General features: G+C 55.5%; 3 protein-coding genes across 7 annotated transcripts; 2 read left to right on the forward strand and 1 right to left on the reverse strand.

Annotated features, from left to right (window-relative positions):
- The first annotated feature begins 241 nt into the window (after positions 1 to 241).
- ACHE (acetylcholinesterase (Yt blood group)) lies at positions 242 to 5819 on the forward strand. 4 transcript variants are annotated; one of them, XM_069485770.1, is made up of 5 exons: positions 242 to 328; positions 1875 to 2959; positions 3313 to 3797; positions 4464 to 4633; positions 4741 to 5819. In XM_069485770.1, the coding sequence occupies exons 2-5, from the start codon at positions 1898 to 1900 to the stop codon at positions 4872 to 4874; spliced, it is 1851 nt and encodes a 616-aa protein (XP_069341871.1). In that variant the 5' UTR covers positions 242 to 328; positions 1875 to 1897; the 3' UTR covers positions 4875 to 5819. The 4 variants fall into 4 exon arrangements, with proteins under 4 accessions (XP_069341871.1, XP_069341872.1, XP_069341874.1 ...); XM_069485771.1 differs by having other exon boundaries at positions 5486 to 5819; XM_069485773.1 differs by having other exon boundaries at positions 1878 to 2959; positions 5486 to 5819.
- Positions 5820 to 6441: 622 nt separating this feature from the next.
- On the forward strand, positions 6442 to 7038 carry UFSP1 (UFM1 specific peptidase 1). Its single transcript, XM_069486209.1, has one exon. The coding sequence runs from the start codon at positions 6501 to 6503 to the stop codon at positions 6927 to 6929; it is 429 nt and encodes a 142-aa protein (XP_069342310.1). The 5' UTR covers positions 6442 to 6500; the 3' UTR covers positions 6930 to 7038.
- Positions 7039 to 7118: 80 nt separating this feature from the next.
- Positions 7119 to 19263, reverse strand: SRRT (serrate, RNA effector molecule). Of its 2 annotated transcripts, none has more exons than XM_069486419.1 (20): positions 18989 to 19263; positions 18595 to 18734; positions 14470 to 14598; positions 14069 to 14215; positions 13624 to 13812; positions 11602 to 11771; positions 11275 to 11459; positions 10996 to 11094; positions 10794 to 10911; positions 10442 to 10596; positions 10041 to 10102; positions 9863 to 9941; positions 9379 to 9567; positions 8852 to 9025; positions 8619 to 8772; positions 8264 to 8457; positions 7923 to 8079; positions 7646 to 7735; positions 7401 to 7527; positions 7119 to 7306 (listed from the first exon to the last, which is right to left on the reverse strand). In XM_069486419.1, the coding sequence occupies exons 2-20, from the start codon at positions 18714 to 18716 to the stop codon at positions 7231 to 7233; spliced, it is 2616 nt and encodes an 871-aa protein (XP_069342520.1). In that variant the 5' UTR covers positions 18717 to 18734; positions 18989 to 19263; the 3' UTR covers positions 7119 to 7230. The 2 variants fall into 2 exon arrangements, with proteins under 2 accessions (XP_069342520.1, XP_069342519.1); XM_069486418.1 differs by having other exon boundaries at positions 10442 to 10599.
- Positions 19264 to 19554: the final 291 nt, after the last annotated feature.

Consider the following 19554-nt stretch of genomic DNA (forward strand, 5'->3'; position numbering starts at 1 on the left):
CTACAGGTCTTTGGGTCGTGTCTGTCACTGCGTGTCTGTCGTCTGTCGGCGTCTGTCACTGGATTGCGTCTGGGCCCCGGGGTCTCTGGTCTCAACTCCGAGGGAGGGAGAGGGAGGGGAGCTGGCAGCCCGGGGAAGCGGGAGGGGCGGGGGCGGAGACAGTGGGCGGGGGCGGGCGGGGGCGGGCGGGGGCGCCGCGCGACCCGGAGGGGGTGTGTGCGGGGGGCCGGAGGCGGCGGCTGTCAGAGTCGGCTCAGCCTGCGCCGGGGAACATCGGCCGCCTCCAGCTCCCGGCGCGGCCCGGCCCGGCCCGGCTTGGCCGCCTCAGGTGAGTCTGCCTCCCCGTCGGGGACCCTCGCCCGGCCCGCAGCCCATTCCGCGTCCGGGAGACGGTGCGCTCCCCGGGGTATCCAGGCCCCCAAATGGGACGGGCCTGCCCGGCGACCCCTGCCCCTCGCCACACACTCACCGGTAACTCTTCCCTCGCCGCCGCACTTGCCAACGCCCGAGCGGGAGCCGGCGCCCCGCGGGACCGGCCACCGCCTCTCATCGCGAATTCTTGCGGAGACCCCGAGCGCCCCTCCCTCGCTAGCCCCCAAGTCTGGGGCACTGCAAGACACCCCGATTGGGGCGGAACCCGAGCTGCTGCGCAGGTTCTTGGCGCCGGCTGGGCCCCCGCATCCCGAGGGCCGCGAGCCCAGCCCCCCCCCCCCAGCGCAGCGCCCAGCCGAGGCCCCCTCCGAGGCCCAGGACCCCTTTCCCGCGGAGACTCCATCTCTATTTTGGGGGAAGGGGAGGCTCAGCGGAAGCCCCGAGTTATAATTAGCGGCACTCGGGTTTCCTAGTTAATCTCCAGCACCACCACCACCATCCCTAGTCCAGGGCGGCGGGGGCAGGGTGAGGGGTGCCCGCCGGGCGGGAGAGGGGGGAGTTCCCACCCGGGGAATTTTGATCCCTTGGCTGGAGATGCCGGAACCGCAACAGCTGCTGCCCCAAAATAGCGCCCCTGCCCCTGCCGCCGGGGATCTCCGGAGCTCCGGGAACACAGGCGTCCCGGCTCGCCCTTCAGGCCCCTCCGCCATGCCCGCGAGCCGCCAGACCCCCACCCCAAGTTCCCGGCTCCGGGCGGGGAGCGCCGACCTTTTCTCGGTCTCTACTGCCTCCCGCCGGCGGCGGCGTGCACCGCAGCTTCGGACAGATGGGGGCTCGAATCCTGGGGTTCAGGACTGGCGAGCCTGTTTGCGGGAGCTAGGCTACGGGGGTGCATAGCTGATGGGAACCAGCGAGTATCAGCACGGTGCCAAACAGTGGATAAGGCTGGGCAGTGTGGGGTGGGGTGTGGGGTAGGCAGGATTTGGGGTGCCCCAGGACCTGAGGCTCCCACCCCTGAACTCCCAAGCCACCCCTCAGGACCCCAGCCCTGGCCAACACAGGAGAGACTTGGGCAGAGCCTTCGTGCTGCCTCAAGCTTCCCCAAAGGCCCTGCCTGTCAGTGAGGGCCGCGCCCCTGTCTGGTGCCTGTGCAGGAGACTGCGGCCTCTGGTGCCCGCACTGCACACACGGAGCCCAGCCCAGTCCACCCAGTCTGGGAAAGGAGGTGAGGGTGGTGGGTCCCCTGCAGGGCAGGGAAGGATATTCCTTGGCAGGACTCATCTCTGTTCCCTGCATTTGTCTGGGTATGTGTGTCTGCCTGATCTCTGTCCCCGCCTTGCCTGCTGGCCTGTGTCCTTGTCCCTGCCTGTCTCCCTCCCTCCCTCCCTCTCCTCCTACCCCACCTCCTCTGTGGCTCAGTGATAACCCTTGGGCAAAACTGTTCCCTAATCTCCTCCCTCCTGGCCGCTCAGGCCTTCACCCTTCGCCTTTCTTTCTCCCAGCAGACGCTGCCTGCCCTGCAGCCATGAGGCCCCCTTGGTGTCACGCGTCCTCCCTGGCTTCCCCACTCCTTCTCCTCCTCCTGTCCCTCCTGGGAGGAGGGGCAGGGGCTGAGGGCCGGGAGGACCCAGAGCTGCTGGTGACAGTTCGAGGTGGCCGGCTGCGGGGCATTCGCCTAAAGGCCCCTGGGGGCCCTGTCTCTGCTTTTCTGGGCATTCCCTTCGCGGAGCCACCTGTGGGGCCCCGTCGCTTTCTGCCACCAGAGCCCAAGCGGCCCTGGCCAGGGGTGTTGGATGCTACAACCTTCCAGAGCGTCTGCTACCAATACGTGGACACCCTGTACCCCGGTTTTGAGGGCATCGAGATGTGGAACCCCAACCGTGCGCTGAGTGAGGACTGCCTCTACCTCAACGTGTGGACACCATACCCCAGGCCTTCGTCCCCCACCCCTGTCCTCGTCTGGATCTATGGGGGTGGCTTCTACAGTGGGGCCTCCTCCCTGGATGTGTATGATGGCCGCTTCCTGGTACAAGCCGAGGGGACTGTGCTGGTGTCTATGAACTACCGGGTAGGAGCCTTTGGCTTCTTGGCCCTGCCAGGGAGCCGAGAGGCCCCGGGCAACGTTGGTCTACTGGATCAGAGGCTGGCATTGCAGTGGGTGCAGGAGAATGTGGCAGCCTTCGGAGGGGACCCAATGTCAGTGACGCTGTTTGGGGAGAGTGCAGGCGCTGCCTCAGTGGGCATGCACCTGCTGTCCCCGCCCAGCCGGGGGCTGTTCCACAGGGCTGTGCTGCAGAGTGGTGCACCCAATGGGCCCTGGGCCACGGTGGGCATGGGAGAGGCCCGTCGCAGGGCCACACTGCTGGCCCGCCTCGTGGGCTGTCCCCCGGGCAGCGCTGGTGGCAATGACACAGAGCTGGTAGCCTGCCTTCGGACACGACCAGCTCAGGATCTGGTGGACCACGAGTGGCACCTACTGCCTCAGGAAAGTGTCTTCCGATTTTCCTTCGTGCCTGTGGTGGATGGAGACTTCCTCAGTGACACGCCCGAAGCCCTCATCAACGCAGGAGACTTCCATGGCCTGCAGGTGACTAGTGGCTGGTGGGGGTGGAGCTGGTTCCTCTGGGTCCCAACAGCCCCACTTCTCCCCCCAGGGGCCCAGGCATGAGGGCTCCTCCAGACCCACTCCCAGAGATCCAGGCTTCTGGGCCCTGTGGTCACCCCCCACCCCGAGGGCTCAGATCCCAAGGTGGTCAGTGGGGCAGAGAGGAAAGGAACTGTGGGTATATTTCCTCTTACTCTCCGTCCCTTCCCCAACCTCGTACTCTCTCCCTCCATGGTGCTGGGTCTCTAACTGTTCATCTCTCTGGTTCTTTGTCCATCTGTTTCTGTCTGCCTGTCTGTCTGTGCCTGTCCCTCCATCCCACCCTCCACCCCCAGGTGCTGGTGGGTGTGGTGAAGGATGAGGGCTCCTATTTTCTCGTTTACGGGGCCCCGGGCTTCAGCAAAGACAACGAGTCTCTCATCAGCCGGGCCCAGTTCCTGGCCGGGGTGCGGGTCGGGGTGCCCCAGGTAAGTGACCTGGCAGCCGAGGCTGTGGTCCTGCATTACACAGACTGGCTGCATCCTGAGGACCCAGCACGCCTGAGGGAGGCCCTGAGTGATGTGGTGGGCGACCACAACGTCGTATGCCCCGTGGCCCAGCTGGCTGGGCAACTGGCCGCCCAGGGTGCCCGGGTCTACGCCTACGTCTTTGAACACCGTGCCTCCACGATCTCCTGGCCCCTGTGGATGGGGGTGCCCCACGGCTATGAGATCGAGTTCATCTTCGGGCTCCCCCTGAACCCCTCGCTAAACTACACCACGGAGGAGAAAATCTTTGCCCAGCGACTGATGAGATACTGGGCCAACTTCGCCCGCACAGGGTCAGCAGTGCTGAGGGGGAGAAGGCTCCAGGGTCGGGAGGCAGGGGGGACCCGCAGACAGGCAGACACACAGACACAGAGAGGAGCAGCAGGAGAGAAGCAGGAAAGGAGAGCCAGAGAAGGAAATCAGGATGGGGTATCCTGAGAAACTGGGGTGGAGGCAGAGGAAGGCGAGGAGGAGAGGTGGGCAAAGAGAGACCAAGACAAAGGACTTGGCAGTCACAGCGGGAACTACAGAGCTAGACTAAGTGGGACTTGTGGTGATTCATTAGCTGTGACACATTCTCCCTAGCACACACACCAGTACCTGGCGGAAGAAGGGGACAAGCAATCCAGCATCAGATGGGTGCTGTGGAAAGACAGTGTGATGTTTGTAGAGACAGGACCAGGCCTGGTTATGCGGAAAGGGTCCAATAAATCCTAGCAGTTTCTTTTAACGGGAGAAACAAAAAGGAAGATGGAACAGAGAAACTGAGGGAAGGGCAGAGGAGGCAGAGGAGAAAAAAAGGCTTGGGGCCCTGGCGGTGGGACGGCGGTGAGAGGGTGGCAGAGCAGCAGAGGGCCCGCCATCTGCGCCCACTGCCCATCTTTATTCCCCATTCCCACTCCCATCCCCCCGGGTGGGGCAGGCCTGCTTCAGGCTGAGTCTCCCCTTTCCTTCCGCAGAGACCCCAATGACCCCGTTGACCCCAAAGTTCCGCAGTGGCCACCGTACACGGCGGGAGCACAGCAGTACGTGAGCCTGGACCTGCGGCCGCTGGAGGTGCGGCGGGGGCTGCGCGCCCAGGCCTGCGCCTTCTGGAACCGCTTCCTACCCAAATTGCTCAGCGCCACCGGTACGCAGGGGCCAGCAGCTGGCAGTGGCAGGGAGGAGGGGGAGTATGGGGCGCAGAAAGAGGGCAGTGGGAGCCGGCCGGGTGTAACCCCTCTCTTCTCCCCCCAGCCTCGGAGTCCCCCTGCACCTGCTCAGGCCCCGCCCATGGGGAGGCTGCCCCGAGGCCCAGCCCCTGCCTCCCCCTGTCCCTCCTTCTCCTTCTCCTCCTCCTCCTCTTTCTCTCTCGGCTCCTGCGGCTGTGACCTGGGCCTTTTCCCCCTCCGGCCCCAGGAGCCCTTCCTCTAATGAGTGGTCGGACCGTGGGGAAGGGCCCACTCAGGGACCTGCGACCCAGCGTCCCCTCCCTCCTTAAACCGAGAGACTCAAACTGGACAGGGCGGGTGGGAGGGTGTGACCTGCCACCCGTCTCAGGGACCCACACGCCTTTAATGGAAATGGAAAGCCAATATTCTTTTATAAAATTATCCTTTGGAGCCTGAGCCTGATGTTGGCGGGAGGAGGCCCGGGGTTGAATAGCACCCCCCAGTGGGGCTATAACCGTCAATCATTTCTGTCTTCTCTTTTCCCCCACCAACCCACGGACCCTCCCCCTTCTGATCCCTTATGTCCCCCTCCGTCTTCCGGTCATTTTCTCTTCTATCCTTCCTGCCATCCATCTCTGGCCCCGCCTTACCCTCACCCTCCCTCTCGCCTTCCGTCTTTCGCACATTCTCCTGATCCTCTTTCCACCACCTCACGTGGTCTCTTACATTTCTCCTTGTCCTCCCTGCACTCGTGCCCCCCCACGTCCGTTCCCCGACCTTCTTCGTGTCCTACCCGCCCCCCTTCCATTTGCCGGGCGCGGTGGCCGCAGACACGCTGGACGAGGCAGAGCGCCAGTGGAAGGCCGAGTTCCACCGCTGGAGCTCCTACATGGTGCACTGGAAGAACCAGTTCGACCATTACAGCAAGCAGGATCGCTGCTCAGACCTGTGACCCAGGCGGAACCCCCTCGTCCCCCAGCTCCGCCTGGACCCTTAGCTGTATATAATATTTATTTAAGGGCTGGGATATAACACAGATGAGCCCCAGACCCTGCCCACCCCACCCCCGACTTCCCTGGGGCTCCTCGTCCTCTGCATGTCTTGGGCTGAGCTCCCCGCGCGGTGCCTTCGCCCCTGTGGGCTGCCAATAAACTGTTACAGCCACAGTAGTGTGCGCAACTGGGGAGCCGGGGGTGGCGGCAGGACGCCTGAATCACTGGGGCTGAGCGAACGCACGCGTGGGGACGGAGGCAGCCGAACTGGCGGGCCTCGGAGGAGGGGCGCTGGCTGCCTGCGCCGCAAGACAGCCACCTAGGCGAGACCGGGCCCCCGCCCCTCGGGGCGGAGCTCGCGCCTGCGCAGTGAGGCCGGCGACCCGCAGGCGGGGTCGGTGCTGCATTGTGGGAGCTGCGACGATCGTGTAGCCCCGCGGTCGCGGCTTGCTCCCTGCGCTGCTCACTGGAGCCCGCTCTCCGGGCGTGCCGGCAGCCAGCCTAAGACCGAGGGCCGAGAGGAAGTGTTTGAGCCCGGATTCTCCCTGGAGTTCGCTCCGCGTCGCCAGGAGGACGTGTCTGCCTGGCCTCGGGACCTCTGTTCCTGCCGCTTCCGCCGACCGCCCTGGAGCTGTTGAAGGACGTCCATGTGGGCCTGGACCCGCCCTGCCGCGGCCCCGCTCGCCTGGCGGTCCTCTCGGGCCACTACCTCTACTATCACTACGGCTGCGACGGGCTAGACGACCGGGGCTGGGGCTGCGGCTACCGCACAATACAGACGCTGTGTTCGTGGCCAGAGGGCCAGCCCACGGGCGTGCCTGAACTGGCTGCCGTGCAGGCAGCCCTGGAGGACATGGGCGACAAGCCCCCCGGGTTCCGGGGGTCCCGGAACTGGATCGGCTGTGTAGAGGCCAGCCTCTGCCTCGCTCACTTCGAAGGGCCTCAGGGGCGCCTGTGCCATGTGCCACGTGGAGCGGGGATTCGGGGGCAATTGGAGAGGCTCTACTCCCACTTCTCAGGGGGTGGGGGCCCTGTGATGGTGGGGGGGGATGCAGACGCCCAGTCCAAGGCCTTGCTGGGAGTCTGCATCGGGCCAGGCACGGAAGCCTATGTCCTGGTATTGGACCCTCACTACTGGGGCCCTCCAAAAACCCCCAGTGAACTACAGGCTGCTGGGTGGGTGGGCTGGCGGGAGGTAAGCACAGCCTTTGACCCCAACTCTTTCTACAACCTGTGCTTGACCAGCCATGACGCCGAAAAGCAGCAGCATGCCCTGGACTGAGGGTAAAGGTCCCAGAACTGAGACTGGCTCTCTGATCCCATACATGTGTGCCTATTTACCACAAAGGGGTCCCAGCAAAGCCTGAGGCCTTTAGCATCAATAAAAAAGTGGCAAGGCCCAGCTAACATGGCCTGGCTGACATTTGGGAGGATTTGGGGAGGTATATAACATAGACTGAGTCACAAGTCACTATGGAAGTGCTTTTATTGGCGGTAGGGCTGTTCGTACAAAAAATTCTCAGCTGGGTGGGACAAGGCAGTAACAAGTTTAGGTGGTACCAAGAGTGAGGAAAGTGGACAGCTCAAAAGAAATCAACATCGTCTGGGGCATCCAGGTCACGATATTCCACAATGGCTCGTGGGTCTCCACGAACCATCCTGTGAGGTAAGAGGTAAAACGGGATGAGCTGAGGGTTCCTGGAAGGGAGTTTGAAGGACACAAGAAAGCTTGGACATCTTAGCTCATTCTTACCTGTTTCGGGGTTTCCCAGGATAACCCCCCTGGCCTCGAAAGGCATCATAGTTCCCTCGGCCAGCACCATACGGGCCATGGGGGTACGGAGGACCTCCTGTGGGGACTGCAGGGCGGACAGCACCAGCTATGAAAAAGATCAATGTTGAGTTGAAAACCTATGACTTCAACTACATCCTAGCTGAGTTTTCTTTCTCCCAGTCCCACACAACCACCAAGGCCTTTCATCTCCCTCCTATACTTACCTCCGTAGCCCAAGATGGGGGGCCGGGGCTGACCGTAGGGCATCAGGCCCTGGGGAGTCTGGTGTGGGTAGGGGAGTCCGGGGGTCAGGCCTGGGGGGAGTACAACACGGACAGGGACATGAATTACTGCGGGGGGAGGGGGGGGAACTAACTTCTAGGGCTATGGCCTGACGGGTGGGGCAGAAACTCCTCAGGGGATGACACATTAAAGAGAAACAAGAGTCTGTGGACAGTTAAGGTAGAGGGAACGTGCAGACCCTCATGGATCGTATCTTACTCTGGGCAGGGCCAGGTGGCTGGGCTGGCTTGATCTCAGGCAGAGCGGGGCGTTTGGCATCAGTGAGGAAGTTGTTAAAAAATGCCACCTCCTTCTTTACTTCCTCAATTTTCTCTGCATGCTTGTTGAAGATATGTTTGCGTACAAACTCAGGACCCTGGGTGGAGAGAGATGATCAGGACAGGGCAGGTTCCGTGGGTTCCCTCATTCCCAGGCCCAGCCTGGAAGGATCATCAGCCTCCCTCCTGCCATCCAGTGAGCAGTACCCCCCACCCGCTCCCACCTCCTTTCTCAACCCACCTCCTACCATTCTACCCAACCAATTTTCTAACATCCCAGACCTTGAATTTCTTGCCACTAAGAGGACACAGCCACTTATCCTTGCCCAGTTCCTGGGTGTTAGAGGTGACAAACTTTTCCACTTCCTGTTCAGGGTCTTTTCGACCCATCTTCTGGGCCTCTTCCTCTGAGAGAGACTCTCGCACACTCAACAATGGAGTCAGCTTCTCCTCAAATGTCTTCTGCCACTCTAGCACTGTAGTTTGGGAACAGAAAGGAAGGCTGAAGGAGAAAGCCAGAAGCAAGGATAGGAGGGGGGAGGGGACCAGAGGAGGGGTGGCAAAGGACTGCCACCTGAGGACTAAAGGCAGCTGGGGAGAAAGAGGAACAAAAAGGGAACAGGGACCTGGAGCTCACCTTCTCCATGACTGATGCGGTTGGGTGGCATGGGCCCCCGAACGTGGATTATGCCACAACGATTGGGCATTTCATCCTCATTGGGGTACTCACAGGTGTTATAATAATCTAGGGAATGCACAATGCGCAAGTAGAGAAGGAGTTTGTCCAAAACCTAAGGGAAACAAGAAGCCCTTAGTTCCCTACTCTCGTCCCTCAGCCACCCTGAGCCTCGCCCCACGTGCTGCGGGCACCTTGATCAGCTTCTCATCCCGCTCCACATTGATCTCAGCCGGGTTCCCTTCCTTAGGAGGCTCCTCTGGGGGGGCTCCCCCGCTGCTTCCCAACAGCTCTTCCTCCTCGGCACTGACTTCTTCAATCAGGTAGTCGGTGATATTCTTCAAGATCGGGTTTTGCGAGGGCAGGCTCTGGTAGGGAGGAAGAGGGCCAACTGAGGCAGAGAAAACCTAGCATAGGTAACCCAGGAACGTGCACATTTGAAAAGGCAATGTGAGGGGCAACAGAGTTCAGGGTTATCTTCGCCCCCTTAGTATCTCCCTTCATTTTTGTACTTGTTCTACCCTAGCCCACAAATGATCACTCTGTCAGTCTGTGCTGCTGGAAGCTGGAGGAGGTATTACCCAGACAAGGAGGGGCAAACAAGTGAGCAGGCAGAGGATACAAGGGGTTAATGCTACAGATCAAGTGAGGTCAGAGGTGCCCACAGCAGATGAGGCGGTATCAGCTGCTTTTGAAAAAATCCCATAAGGGAGTCACTGACTGTTGGCAGGGGAGGTGTCCCTGGTTCAGAGGCCCAGAGCTGGGTCCTATCATCCAGCGTATGGATCAGCTTGGCTGCCAGCTTGATGTCATTGCGCACAATCTGCTTGTGTTGGGTAATGCCATTAATGTTGCGGACGCGGCGGGTCAGGTCTCTGTTCACACCAGGGCTCAGTTCGCACTCCCGGAGCTGGAGGAACACAGAATCAGAAAGCTCCCAAAGCTGGCCTGAGAAGCAGCAGCTCAAAGACTGGCGCCTCTCGAGAGCACCAGTGATTAGACTGTGAGCTCTCTGAACACAGGGACCAAATATGTCTAGTCCATAGTAACAGTCCCAGAGCCCAGCCCAGAGGCGACTGAACAGATGAAAATGAAAGAGGGCACAGAATGAATGGACCAACAAATGAACAAAGAAGTCAGAGGTCATGCAGGCTTGGAGACCCACATTTTCTCTTCCCCAAGACAGTCCCATTCCCAGCACTCACTCGAATATTCTGCAAGTTCCAACAGATTTCTTTAATGTTCACACTGCGGTCAAAAGTTACCCAGCCACGACGGAAAAACCTACACAAGAAAGAAAATGTCAGCTCGGTCCAGAAGTGGGAATGGTGTTGGCCATTAACCTTCCCTCGCACCTTCTCGCCAAGGTACCTAGTTCCTCACCTCCTTTCTGGCTGGGGCTCCGATAGTGCCACACGCATAAAGCCTGGATATCTTTTACAAAGCTGCAAGAAGCAGAGGAACAGAAACCCCACTTAATGATTCAAGGATTTGCTTCTTCCTCCAATCCCCATTGTCCTCAAAACCCTGGGAAACTGCCTTTCAATCCTTCCCATCCTCAGGCAAGAAAAAAACCAGTCATGGGCTAAAGAATGCCAACACCTAAAAGCAAATGGTGCAATAAGGACCAGCCCTTAAAAGGCACAGGCCCATGGGAAGGGGGTCTCCCTGTTAAGTGAAATAGGGGTATCTGTCAAAGGCAGTGCCGATGCCTTCTCTCCACCCTGCCAAAAGAACATACCCTGGGTATCAGCCCCTGCCCTCAAGTTCATTTTCCCACTCACAGAAATGATCTCAGCCCTGGAGATATTGGGCGCGATGTTGCGCATGAAGAGAGAGCATGTCTTATGCAGGGGCCGGGGCTTACACTCCAGCCCTGTGGCATCCTTAGGCTTCTCCCTTTCTTCTTCCTTGGGCTTCTCCTTTTCCTTGAGTGCTTCTTCTATGCAGGAAGTGGTAAGAATTGGTGAATTTTGATTATTGATTTTGGTAGGAAAGAAACAGAAGCTATTACTGTCCCCCATCAGAGAAGTCTTCCCCTAAAAGCCACCTCCCATCAGTTTCACCAATCGCTCACCTCCTGCCACCCCCATTAAGTAGGAAAAGAATGGACTAGAAGCAGAAAATAAAACCTACCAGTCTCCTCCTTTTCCTCCTCAGCGTGGCCACTCTCGGACTCCGACTCAGACTCAGACACACTGCCTTCGTCAAAGCTGTCGTCACCACTGTGCTTCCTATTCCGCTTCTTGCTGCTCTGTGAGAGTCGCAGCAGAGGGGATGAGTCAAGTAACCCGGACCCCAGCCCAACGTTCTGACCCCATGGCAAGAGACACCTTACTTTTTTGGCTTCCTTCTCAGAGTCTTCTTTCTTCTCCTCTTTGTCTCCATCACTCTCGGATTTCTTAGTTTTGTCATCATTAGAACTGTCATTTTCAGCCTATAGGTAAAGACAGTTGCTGTGGGCCTTTATCAGAGGGCCCCCTCCCTCCCTCCACAGCTGAGCCTGGAGCCACACCTTTCCCCCGCCCACCCCATACATGCAACCCCAACTGCAAAGACGCTCCATTCTCTTCCCCACACACCGCGAGGCAGCACTCCGAGGCCCCATTACTCAGACCTGTTTGCCACCTTCTTTCTTGTCGTCCTTATCGTTGGTCTTGCACTCCCCTTCCCCCAGGCCTGGTCCAGCCCGGCCTTCCTCTTTCTTGGTGGGCTCCCCGGGCTTCCCTGCCTGTTCCTCCTCCTCCTCCTGCTCCAGGATGCGAAGGTCATTCTCTGTGCCTCCTTCCATCTTAATCACAGCTACCAACAAAGGGAACAAGGGTTACAATCCAAGGGCCCTGTGTTTCTTTCAATCTGCTATTTCCCAACCAAGATCTTGGTCACCATCATACCACAACTCCTAAAGGGCCCAGATGTCTGCCACCCCTCCAAATCCACACACCTGCATCTAGCATCTTGACAATGGCATCAGCTTTGTCTATGTCCAGGAGCAGATTATCAAACCAGCCACTCTCCATGAGGGACAGGAATACCCTTAGTCGGTTTTGCAGGGCCCCCCGGGCCTCCTGCCGACGCTTCCCCACCTCATCTGGGTGGTACTTAGACCGAAACCTGGGAGGAATTGGGGGAGGGAAAGACAAAATAGTCACTAGAGGCCAGGGCCAGGATGTGGGGAGGGGCCCAGAAAAGTCCGGGCATAGTCCCCATCCTCTCACACCCATAAAAGGTCAAAAAGCAGAGAGATTAGGGGATAGGGGTGCACTAGAACCACCCAACTTCCCAAAAGGAACCAGAGGTTGTGCTCCAAGATGATTTGGGGGAGAACCAGGAACTAAGAGCTCTGGATTTGGGAAGACCAGTGACTACAGGGGGAGGCCAGAGTTGGAAAGGCAGATTTATCACCCTGAGTCTCTGGGAAACACTAACATAGGAAGATGTTTCCCACAGCTTCAGAGAGAAAGGCTCAGGAAATAGCAGGCCCTGAAGAACCTCCCTCTCCTTGACAACCCCAAACTACCATCATTAAAAGAACTGCTCCCACCAACTCCCTCCACCCCTGGGTGGAAGACAGAGGGAAACCTGAAATGCACCAGATAGGAAAAGCCAAAGGCAGGACACCTCTCTCCCCCCTCGGGAAGATAAGCAAGATGGTGAGGGGACAGGGAAAGACCAAAGGGAAAAACTGAAGTGCTGTTATAGCTTCAGGTACTGCCCACAGGGATAGAGAAAGGAGAGGGCTAAAGGATTAGGGTGGAGCATAAAAAAAAAAATAAAACATTTCAAATAGAACCTCAGGGGAAAAAAACAGGCAAAATTAGGAGTATGAGAAAAAGGAGAAATGGAGGAAAGGGAAAGTGTGAGAAAGTCCCAGAAATCAAAAACAGAGAGAAAAACTAAAGACCAGACAGAGAAACTGGAAAAAACCAAAAACAAAAACAGAAGAAATGTTAGGCAGGGAGCTAGAACAGGAACAGAGAAAGAAAGGAGGAGATTAAGACAAAGACGTATGTACAGAGCAATTAGAAAGAAAGGACAGCAAAGACAGAACAGAACCACAAGTGGAGCGTAAGAGGAAAGGAAAGCCGCAGGCGTCACCTCCAGGATCTTTACCTTGGCCGCTTGGTCAAACAGAGCTCAAGATTTAACTAGCGGCGCCCAGGGCCCATGCTGGCTGGTGGGCCACCGGCTGGCTCCTGGCTGGGGCGCCCGGCCTAGATGCCCCACCCCTGCGGGACTCCGCGGTGGGGGCCCTGACTGACTAACTACCTGAGCAATCACATTCAGCTAAACCGCTGCATTGTGCACAGCAGTGCCCTGCCTGTCTGCCTGGCCGGGGCACCGCGGCTCAGCCCAGGGGCTCATGTATGGGCTGGGTATGGTGGGGGTGGAGGTGGGTTTGCTCCGAGCTCCGTCGATGAGCGGGTGTAGTTCCCAGTTCTGGCTCTTTTCAAGGAGGAGGAGCAGAAAGAGGATGAGGAGGAGGAGGAGGAGCAGGAAGGGGGGAAAAGATGGTTGATTAAAATTAAAACATCCACAAAAGGAAAAAAAAAATTAAAATTCTTTTCTGTCAAATGACCCTGAGATGTTTGCTTTACTTGTCTGGATTCACTCGTCGCTTTTGGGAGGAAGCCACAGCCACACAGGGTCCTGGCGATCAGGAATGACAATGACCCAATACCAGCAAGTGGGAAGCAGCTTGTCTGCTGCCCCAAGAGGCTTGGTGGCTCTGGCCAGCAGCCTGGAGGTGTCCCACTCTCTGAGGACAGCAGGAAAGGGAGATGGGGTGGGGGCCGTGGCAGTTGTTGAAGGGGGAGATCCCATCAGCCAATGCTGTTATACTTCCCGTCCCCCACCCCCAGGAAGTTCCAAATAGGGCAAAATGGGAGGACAGGGCTGTAGCTCCACTGGTGGGGCCAGGGGACACATGCCAGGGAAAAGGTAGCAGGGAAGTAGGGGCACTCACCACTCCTCATCTTTATGAGCCAGGAAGAAATCCTGCATCTGCTGCCTTCGAAAATCCAGTTTATAATCATTATACCGCTTGACTGCCTCTGTCTCATCCACAGAGTCATCCAACGAGAGGAGAAACTCCTTGAAGGTCTTCATTACTGGTGGTGGCACACCCAGGTCGATCTCTGCGATGCTGCCCAGCCTAGGGGGAGCCCCAGTCAGGAAGTCTTGATTGTAGTAGAAAAAGGTGGGGGACTGTGGGGGGCCAAGGTAGCCAGCTGCCCCTTGCTTTGCCCACCATGGACATCACCCCAAGCACCAACTGCTACCACCCCACAGGCCCTGCTCTGTGTGTCTACCCCACTGCCTGGCTCCAGCCATGGCCTTTAGCAACCTGATCCCACCCTGAAGCCTGCCAATTCCCTCCTCCCAAGAACCCCAGAATCCCAGGTCTTTACCTGGCCTGGATAGGCAGTACATGGTGCTGCATGATGTGGACATCTGGGTGGCCCCAGGGCTGAGGGGGGCCATAAGTTGGGCCCCCACCCCCCCCAGCATAGGGCATCTCGTAGCCACTGTGGTATGGGTCAGAGCTGTGCTCATCCCTGAGGGTGGGGGACACAAAAGTCAGACAGAGGAGGGAACCATCTCTCCAGAGCACAAAGGTGAATGGGACAGAGGGAGGGGCATACACAGAATGTGGTCTCACCCAAGGGTTTAAAGGGGCAAAGAAACAATGCGTGTATGGGAAATTTGAGAAAAGGAAAGGATCAAGGTTTTAGCAAAGATGAAGAAAGAGAGCTCAGGCCCAGGTGGAACTGAGGCTAAGGAGAAGAGAGAGAAACTGTTGCCATCTCACCAGTCTCTCCTCATGCGCTTCTGTGGGGGGCTGAGTTCATGGCGGGGAGGCGAGAAGCGCTCTCGCCGATTCCGATCATAGTCACGATATTCACCCCGACTGCGGCGCTCACGGCCACGGTCCCATTCTCTGGAGGTAGGAACAAGTGAGGGAAATGAAAGATACAGCTGGATGTGCCCTGGCACACTCTTGGATAGGCCCTTCCTATCCTACCTTAGACACCTGACTAAAAGCCTAAAACTACATTAAACAGAAAAAGACTGTTGCCTAATTCTATGACTTTACCCAATACCCACAAACTGATGGCTCTCGAACCCATTCTCCAGCCTGGCCTTTTTCCTGTGCTCCAGACCCACATTAATAATCCCCTACTAGAAGTCCAATGTCAGAACTGAGCCTGTGAGTCCCACCACTATGGGCCTAAGCTTGTCTCCCTCCTCCCTGCTTCGCACTCTCAGTCGTATCAATTTACCACTGTCCACCCAGTTATCTAACATTACCCTCACCACTCATTTGCCATTATCCTGTTAACCCTCCACCTCAATGCCTATCAAAGCTGTCCTCTTCTTTGCTATTATAACAAACACAGGCCTAGTCCTCACCCTTGTCATTTCTCCTGGAACTGCAGTAGTGGTTGTTTACCTGTCTCTGGTCTCACCTCTTCTACTCTACTGTCAAGGTAACCTTCCTCAAACACAATCTGATCATGCCATGCCCCTGCTTAAATGCCAGTAAACAACACTGTTTAAAACCTTGGTTCCTGGGGTCACTGCAGCTTCTCCAGTCACCAGCCACCCCCATCCCCATCTTAACAACAACCAAAAAAACCCTTTGCTCTAACCCAGTGGTTTTTGAACTTTTTGGTCTCAGGACCCCTATATACTCTTAAAAATTATTGAGGATACCAAAGAGTTTTATAATGTGTGTTATACCTATCAATACTTACTATACTCAATTTTTTTTGAGACAGAATCTCGCTTTGTTGCCTGGGCTAGAGTGAGTGCCGTGGCATCAGCCTAGCTCACAGCAACCTCAAACTCCTGGGCTCAAGGGATCCTCCTGCCTCAGCCTCCCGGGTAGCTGGGACTACAGGCACGCACGACCATGCCCGGCTAATTTTTTCTATATATATTTTACTTGACCAGATAATTTCTTTCTATTTTTTTTTAGTAGAGACGGGGTCTCACTCTTGTTCAGGCTGGTCTCGAACTCCTGACCTTAAGTGATCCACCCGCCTCGGCCTGCCAGAGTGCTAGGATTACAGGCGTGAGCCACCGTGCCCAGCCTATACTCAAAATTAAAACAGAAAATTTCAATACCTACTAATTTTAAAATTATCCATTAATATAAATTACGTGCTTTTATGAAAAGCGACTGTTTTCCAAAAAAATTTTGGTGACAAAAGTAGCATTGTTTTTGCATTTTTACAAATCTCTTCAAGGTCTGGTTTAATAGAAGATAGTTTCTACATTCAATCTGCTGAGATATTTTGTTTTGGTTGAAAAACATGAAGAAAATCTGGCTTCACATTGTATGTAGCTGGAAAAGGGAATAGTTGAATAGCCTTTTCAGATAACTGTGGATATTCTCTTTTGATACTAACCAAAGAAGACTTAGTTTCGAAAGGCCAGTTAGTTGGGGCCCCAGCTCCATGGCTCATGCCCATAATCACACTGTGGGAGGATTGCTTGAAGCCAGGAGTTCAAGACCAACCTGAGCATCGTAGTGAAACCGTGTCTCTACTAAAAAATTTAAAAATTGGCTGGGCATGGTGCCGCCCACGTATAGTCCCAGCTACTCTGGAGGCTGAGGCAGGAGGATCGCTTGAGCCCAGGAGTTTGAGGTTGCAGTGAGCTATGATGATACCACTGCACTCCAGTGTGGGAAACAGTAAGACTTTGTCTTAAAAAAAAAAAAAACAAAACCACACACACTAAGGAACAAAGGAGGGCTAGTTGGAATGTTCAATCTAAAACCATAACAATGATCATTTCATACTTTGCTACGTTAAAATCTATTGTTCTATCTTGTTCTTTGAATGGATCTTGATGTCTCATACAATATCAAAATACCATATTCATCAGCATCACTACCTATCTCATCAAAAAAGTCTTTAAGTACTAGGAAGCTCTTAAACTCACACTGGTAAATACAAGTTTTCCAAAATTTTAGTTTTCACCAGAAAGTGCCACTTCATCATTGCCAACAAACACTGACAGCTTTCTTTGAAGTAACAGGTTCTCTCAACTCATTTTCAAGAAAACATCTGCCAAACACCCAAGTATGAACAACCACTCTGACATTCATTCAAGTAAAAATGGCATCCTATGGAAAAAAGCTATTAATTCAGCTCAAGCTCAGTCACAGAAAGGCTCCTGTTCAAAGTAACCACTGCACTTCTATATGCAGAAGTGCTTTATGCACACTTATTTCATCACATGTACTAAAAAGACAAGAGTCCAATTTTTAAAAATCAAAATTTTTTACTGCCTCGTCAAGGACAATAACTGAAGCAGGCTTCTTTTTAGTTTTTTTTTAACTCTTTGGTGTCACCATCTTGACACCAGCAGTTTTTACCCATCATTGTTATAGCACCATAAGTCAAATGGCAACGCCGTGAAAATGACAGTAACATTTAAGTATTACCATAAAAAATAATTTTAGCCTTGCAGACTCCTTAGGGTCTGTGGACATTTTGAGAACCATGACTTTAACCAAACTGGAATATGTGCTCTTCTCAGCACACAACGTTATGTCCACAACTCCAAGCTGTTCACATTATCCATGTCTGGGAAATGCCCACTCATCTCTCCAAGTCAAGCCTAGTGTCACTTTCCTGCAGCTCTGACACACCATCTCCTTTACCTTGAAAACTTGTCCCTCAGCATCATCTTTATGATGATCTCTGTTGAGTCAGTCTTGCTCTGTTGCCAGGGCTAGAGTGCTGTGGCATCAGCCTAGCTCACAGCAACCTCAAACTCCTGGGCTCAAGGGATCCTCCTGCCTCAGCCTCCCAAGTAGCTGGGACTACAGGTGTGCGCCACCCAGCCCAGCTAATTTTTTCTATTTTTAGCTCCCCAGCTAATTTCTTTCATTTTTTTTAGTAGAGACAGGGTCTCACTCTTGCTGAGGCTGGTCTCGAACTCCTGACCTCAAGCGATTCTCCCCCCTCAGCCTCCCAGAGTGCTAGGATTACAGGCGTGAGCCACCGCGCCTATGATTAGCTCTTATATAAGCTCATTTACAGATCACCCAAGGCCATCTGACCCCCTTGCCAAGCCCACACTATAAAATCCTAAAGGCAATAACCACATCTTCTAATCAATTAACCAATTAGCACTGCCCAAAGAACTCGGAGATTTTAGCAAAACAATGACAAGAAATTTAATCACATCTTGTCAGAGATCTGGTCTGACAACCTCTCCAGTCAGATCAATTCTATATCATTACTTTTTCTGAAGCAATCTTTTGGAAGTATGATTTACTAACAATAAAATGCACACTTTCAGTGCATGTATAAATAGTGCTTTTTTCATACTTAAAACTGTCTCTTAGCTCTATTGCTGATCTGATCTTCAGGGCATTTCAAAAATCAAGCCATAAGGTCGGGCGAGGTGGCTCACACCTGTAATCCTAGCACTCTGGGAGGCCGAGGCGGGCGGATCGCTCGAGGTCAAGAGTTCCAGGCCAACCTGAGCAAGAGCGAGACCCCTGTCTCTACTAAAAATAGAAGGAAATGGTTTGGACAGCTAAAAATATATATAGAAAAAAAAATTAGCCGGGCATGGTGGCACATGCCTGTAGTCCCAGCTACTCAGGAGGCTGAGGCAGGAGGATCGCTTAAGCCCAGAAGTTTGAGGTTGCTGTGAGCTAGGCTGACGTCACGGCACTCTAGCCAGGGCAACAGAGCGAGACTCTGTCAAAATAAATAAATAAATAAAATCAAGCCATAGCTAGACTAGTACTCTGGCCAACTGCAAATAGGCTGAACCACATTAAACAGTCAAATGAGCGATTTCATATGGTTCACTCTAATAAAATTATAAGGGAAAAGCAATGAGGGTGAGGTGGAACGGAATGAAAGGGACGCAGGATTAAGTTAAAAAAAAAAAAAAAGAGTCTCACCGGTCATTCCAGTCGTCCCCTCGACGTCGTTCATCTCTCTCGCGGGAACGGTCGTAGTCGCTGCGCTCTCTTCTGAACTTGTCCCTGCGCCTTCGATCATACTCGTCATCACTGTCACCCATGACGTGGTCTGAAGAGGCCTGGGGCCCAGAGAGGGGTGGTCAGGGTGCTGAGCAAGGACCAGTGGAAGGAAGGACAGTCCCTCAGGGGCAGCACAGCCGCCTCCCTCCTGCCAAAGCCGGCCTTCCGCTGCCCCCGCCACCCTCGGCAGGAGGATGTCTCCGATACTTCCGCTCGCCCCAAGGGTCTCCGTGTTCTTCCCCATGGGCCCCCGGGCTCCTGTCCCTCAGACTCGCACCAGCACCGTCCCCCCAGGCCTCTTCCCCTCCCCCACCTGGGAGCGGCCGCGGCCGTTGGATTCGCGCTCGGGCGGGCTTGTTTTGAGGTGACCTGGGCCTCGGGCGAGAGACGAGGACGGCGAGGAGGGTAAGAGGGAGACGCGGGGCTCTCAGCTAAGGCGCCGAAGAAAGGCCAAAAAAATACGACAACCAAAGCTGAGCGGTCGCGCGCGCCGCCCGCGCGGCGCCTGCGTCGCCCGTATCGCCCGCGAAACCGGACCTCAGAAGCACAAACCCCCTCTCGCGACCCGAACTGGAATTTAAGCGGCGAGCGAAGAGTAGAGAAAACAGGGAGTGATGGGAAGGGGCGGAGACACGGAAGCCTCGCGCGCCTTCTGAGACGAGAACTTCAAGGCCGCGAGGAACTACGGGAGCCGGGCTGGCCCAAGCGAGCCCTCTGGGAGTGCGGGGAGTGCTTTCTCTGGCCGAGGGCGAGGGTTGCGCTCCTTCAGATGTGCCCTGGGTCAGAGCCAGGTCGCATTCTGCCATTGTGCTCTGCTGACCCTTTGCTTGGGGCGCCTCCTGACCTCATTGGGGGTGGTTTCGCCCCCTCCTCTCTCAG

This window comes from Eulemur rufifrons, chromosome 14 (assembly GCF_041146395.1).
Source record: "Eulemur rufifrons isolate Redbay chromosome 14, OSU_ERuf_1, whole genome shotgun sequence".
In the NCBI taxonomy this organism is placed as follows: Eukaryota; Metazoa; Chordata; class Mammalia; order Primates; family Lemuridae; genus Eulemur; species Eulemur rufifrons.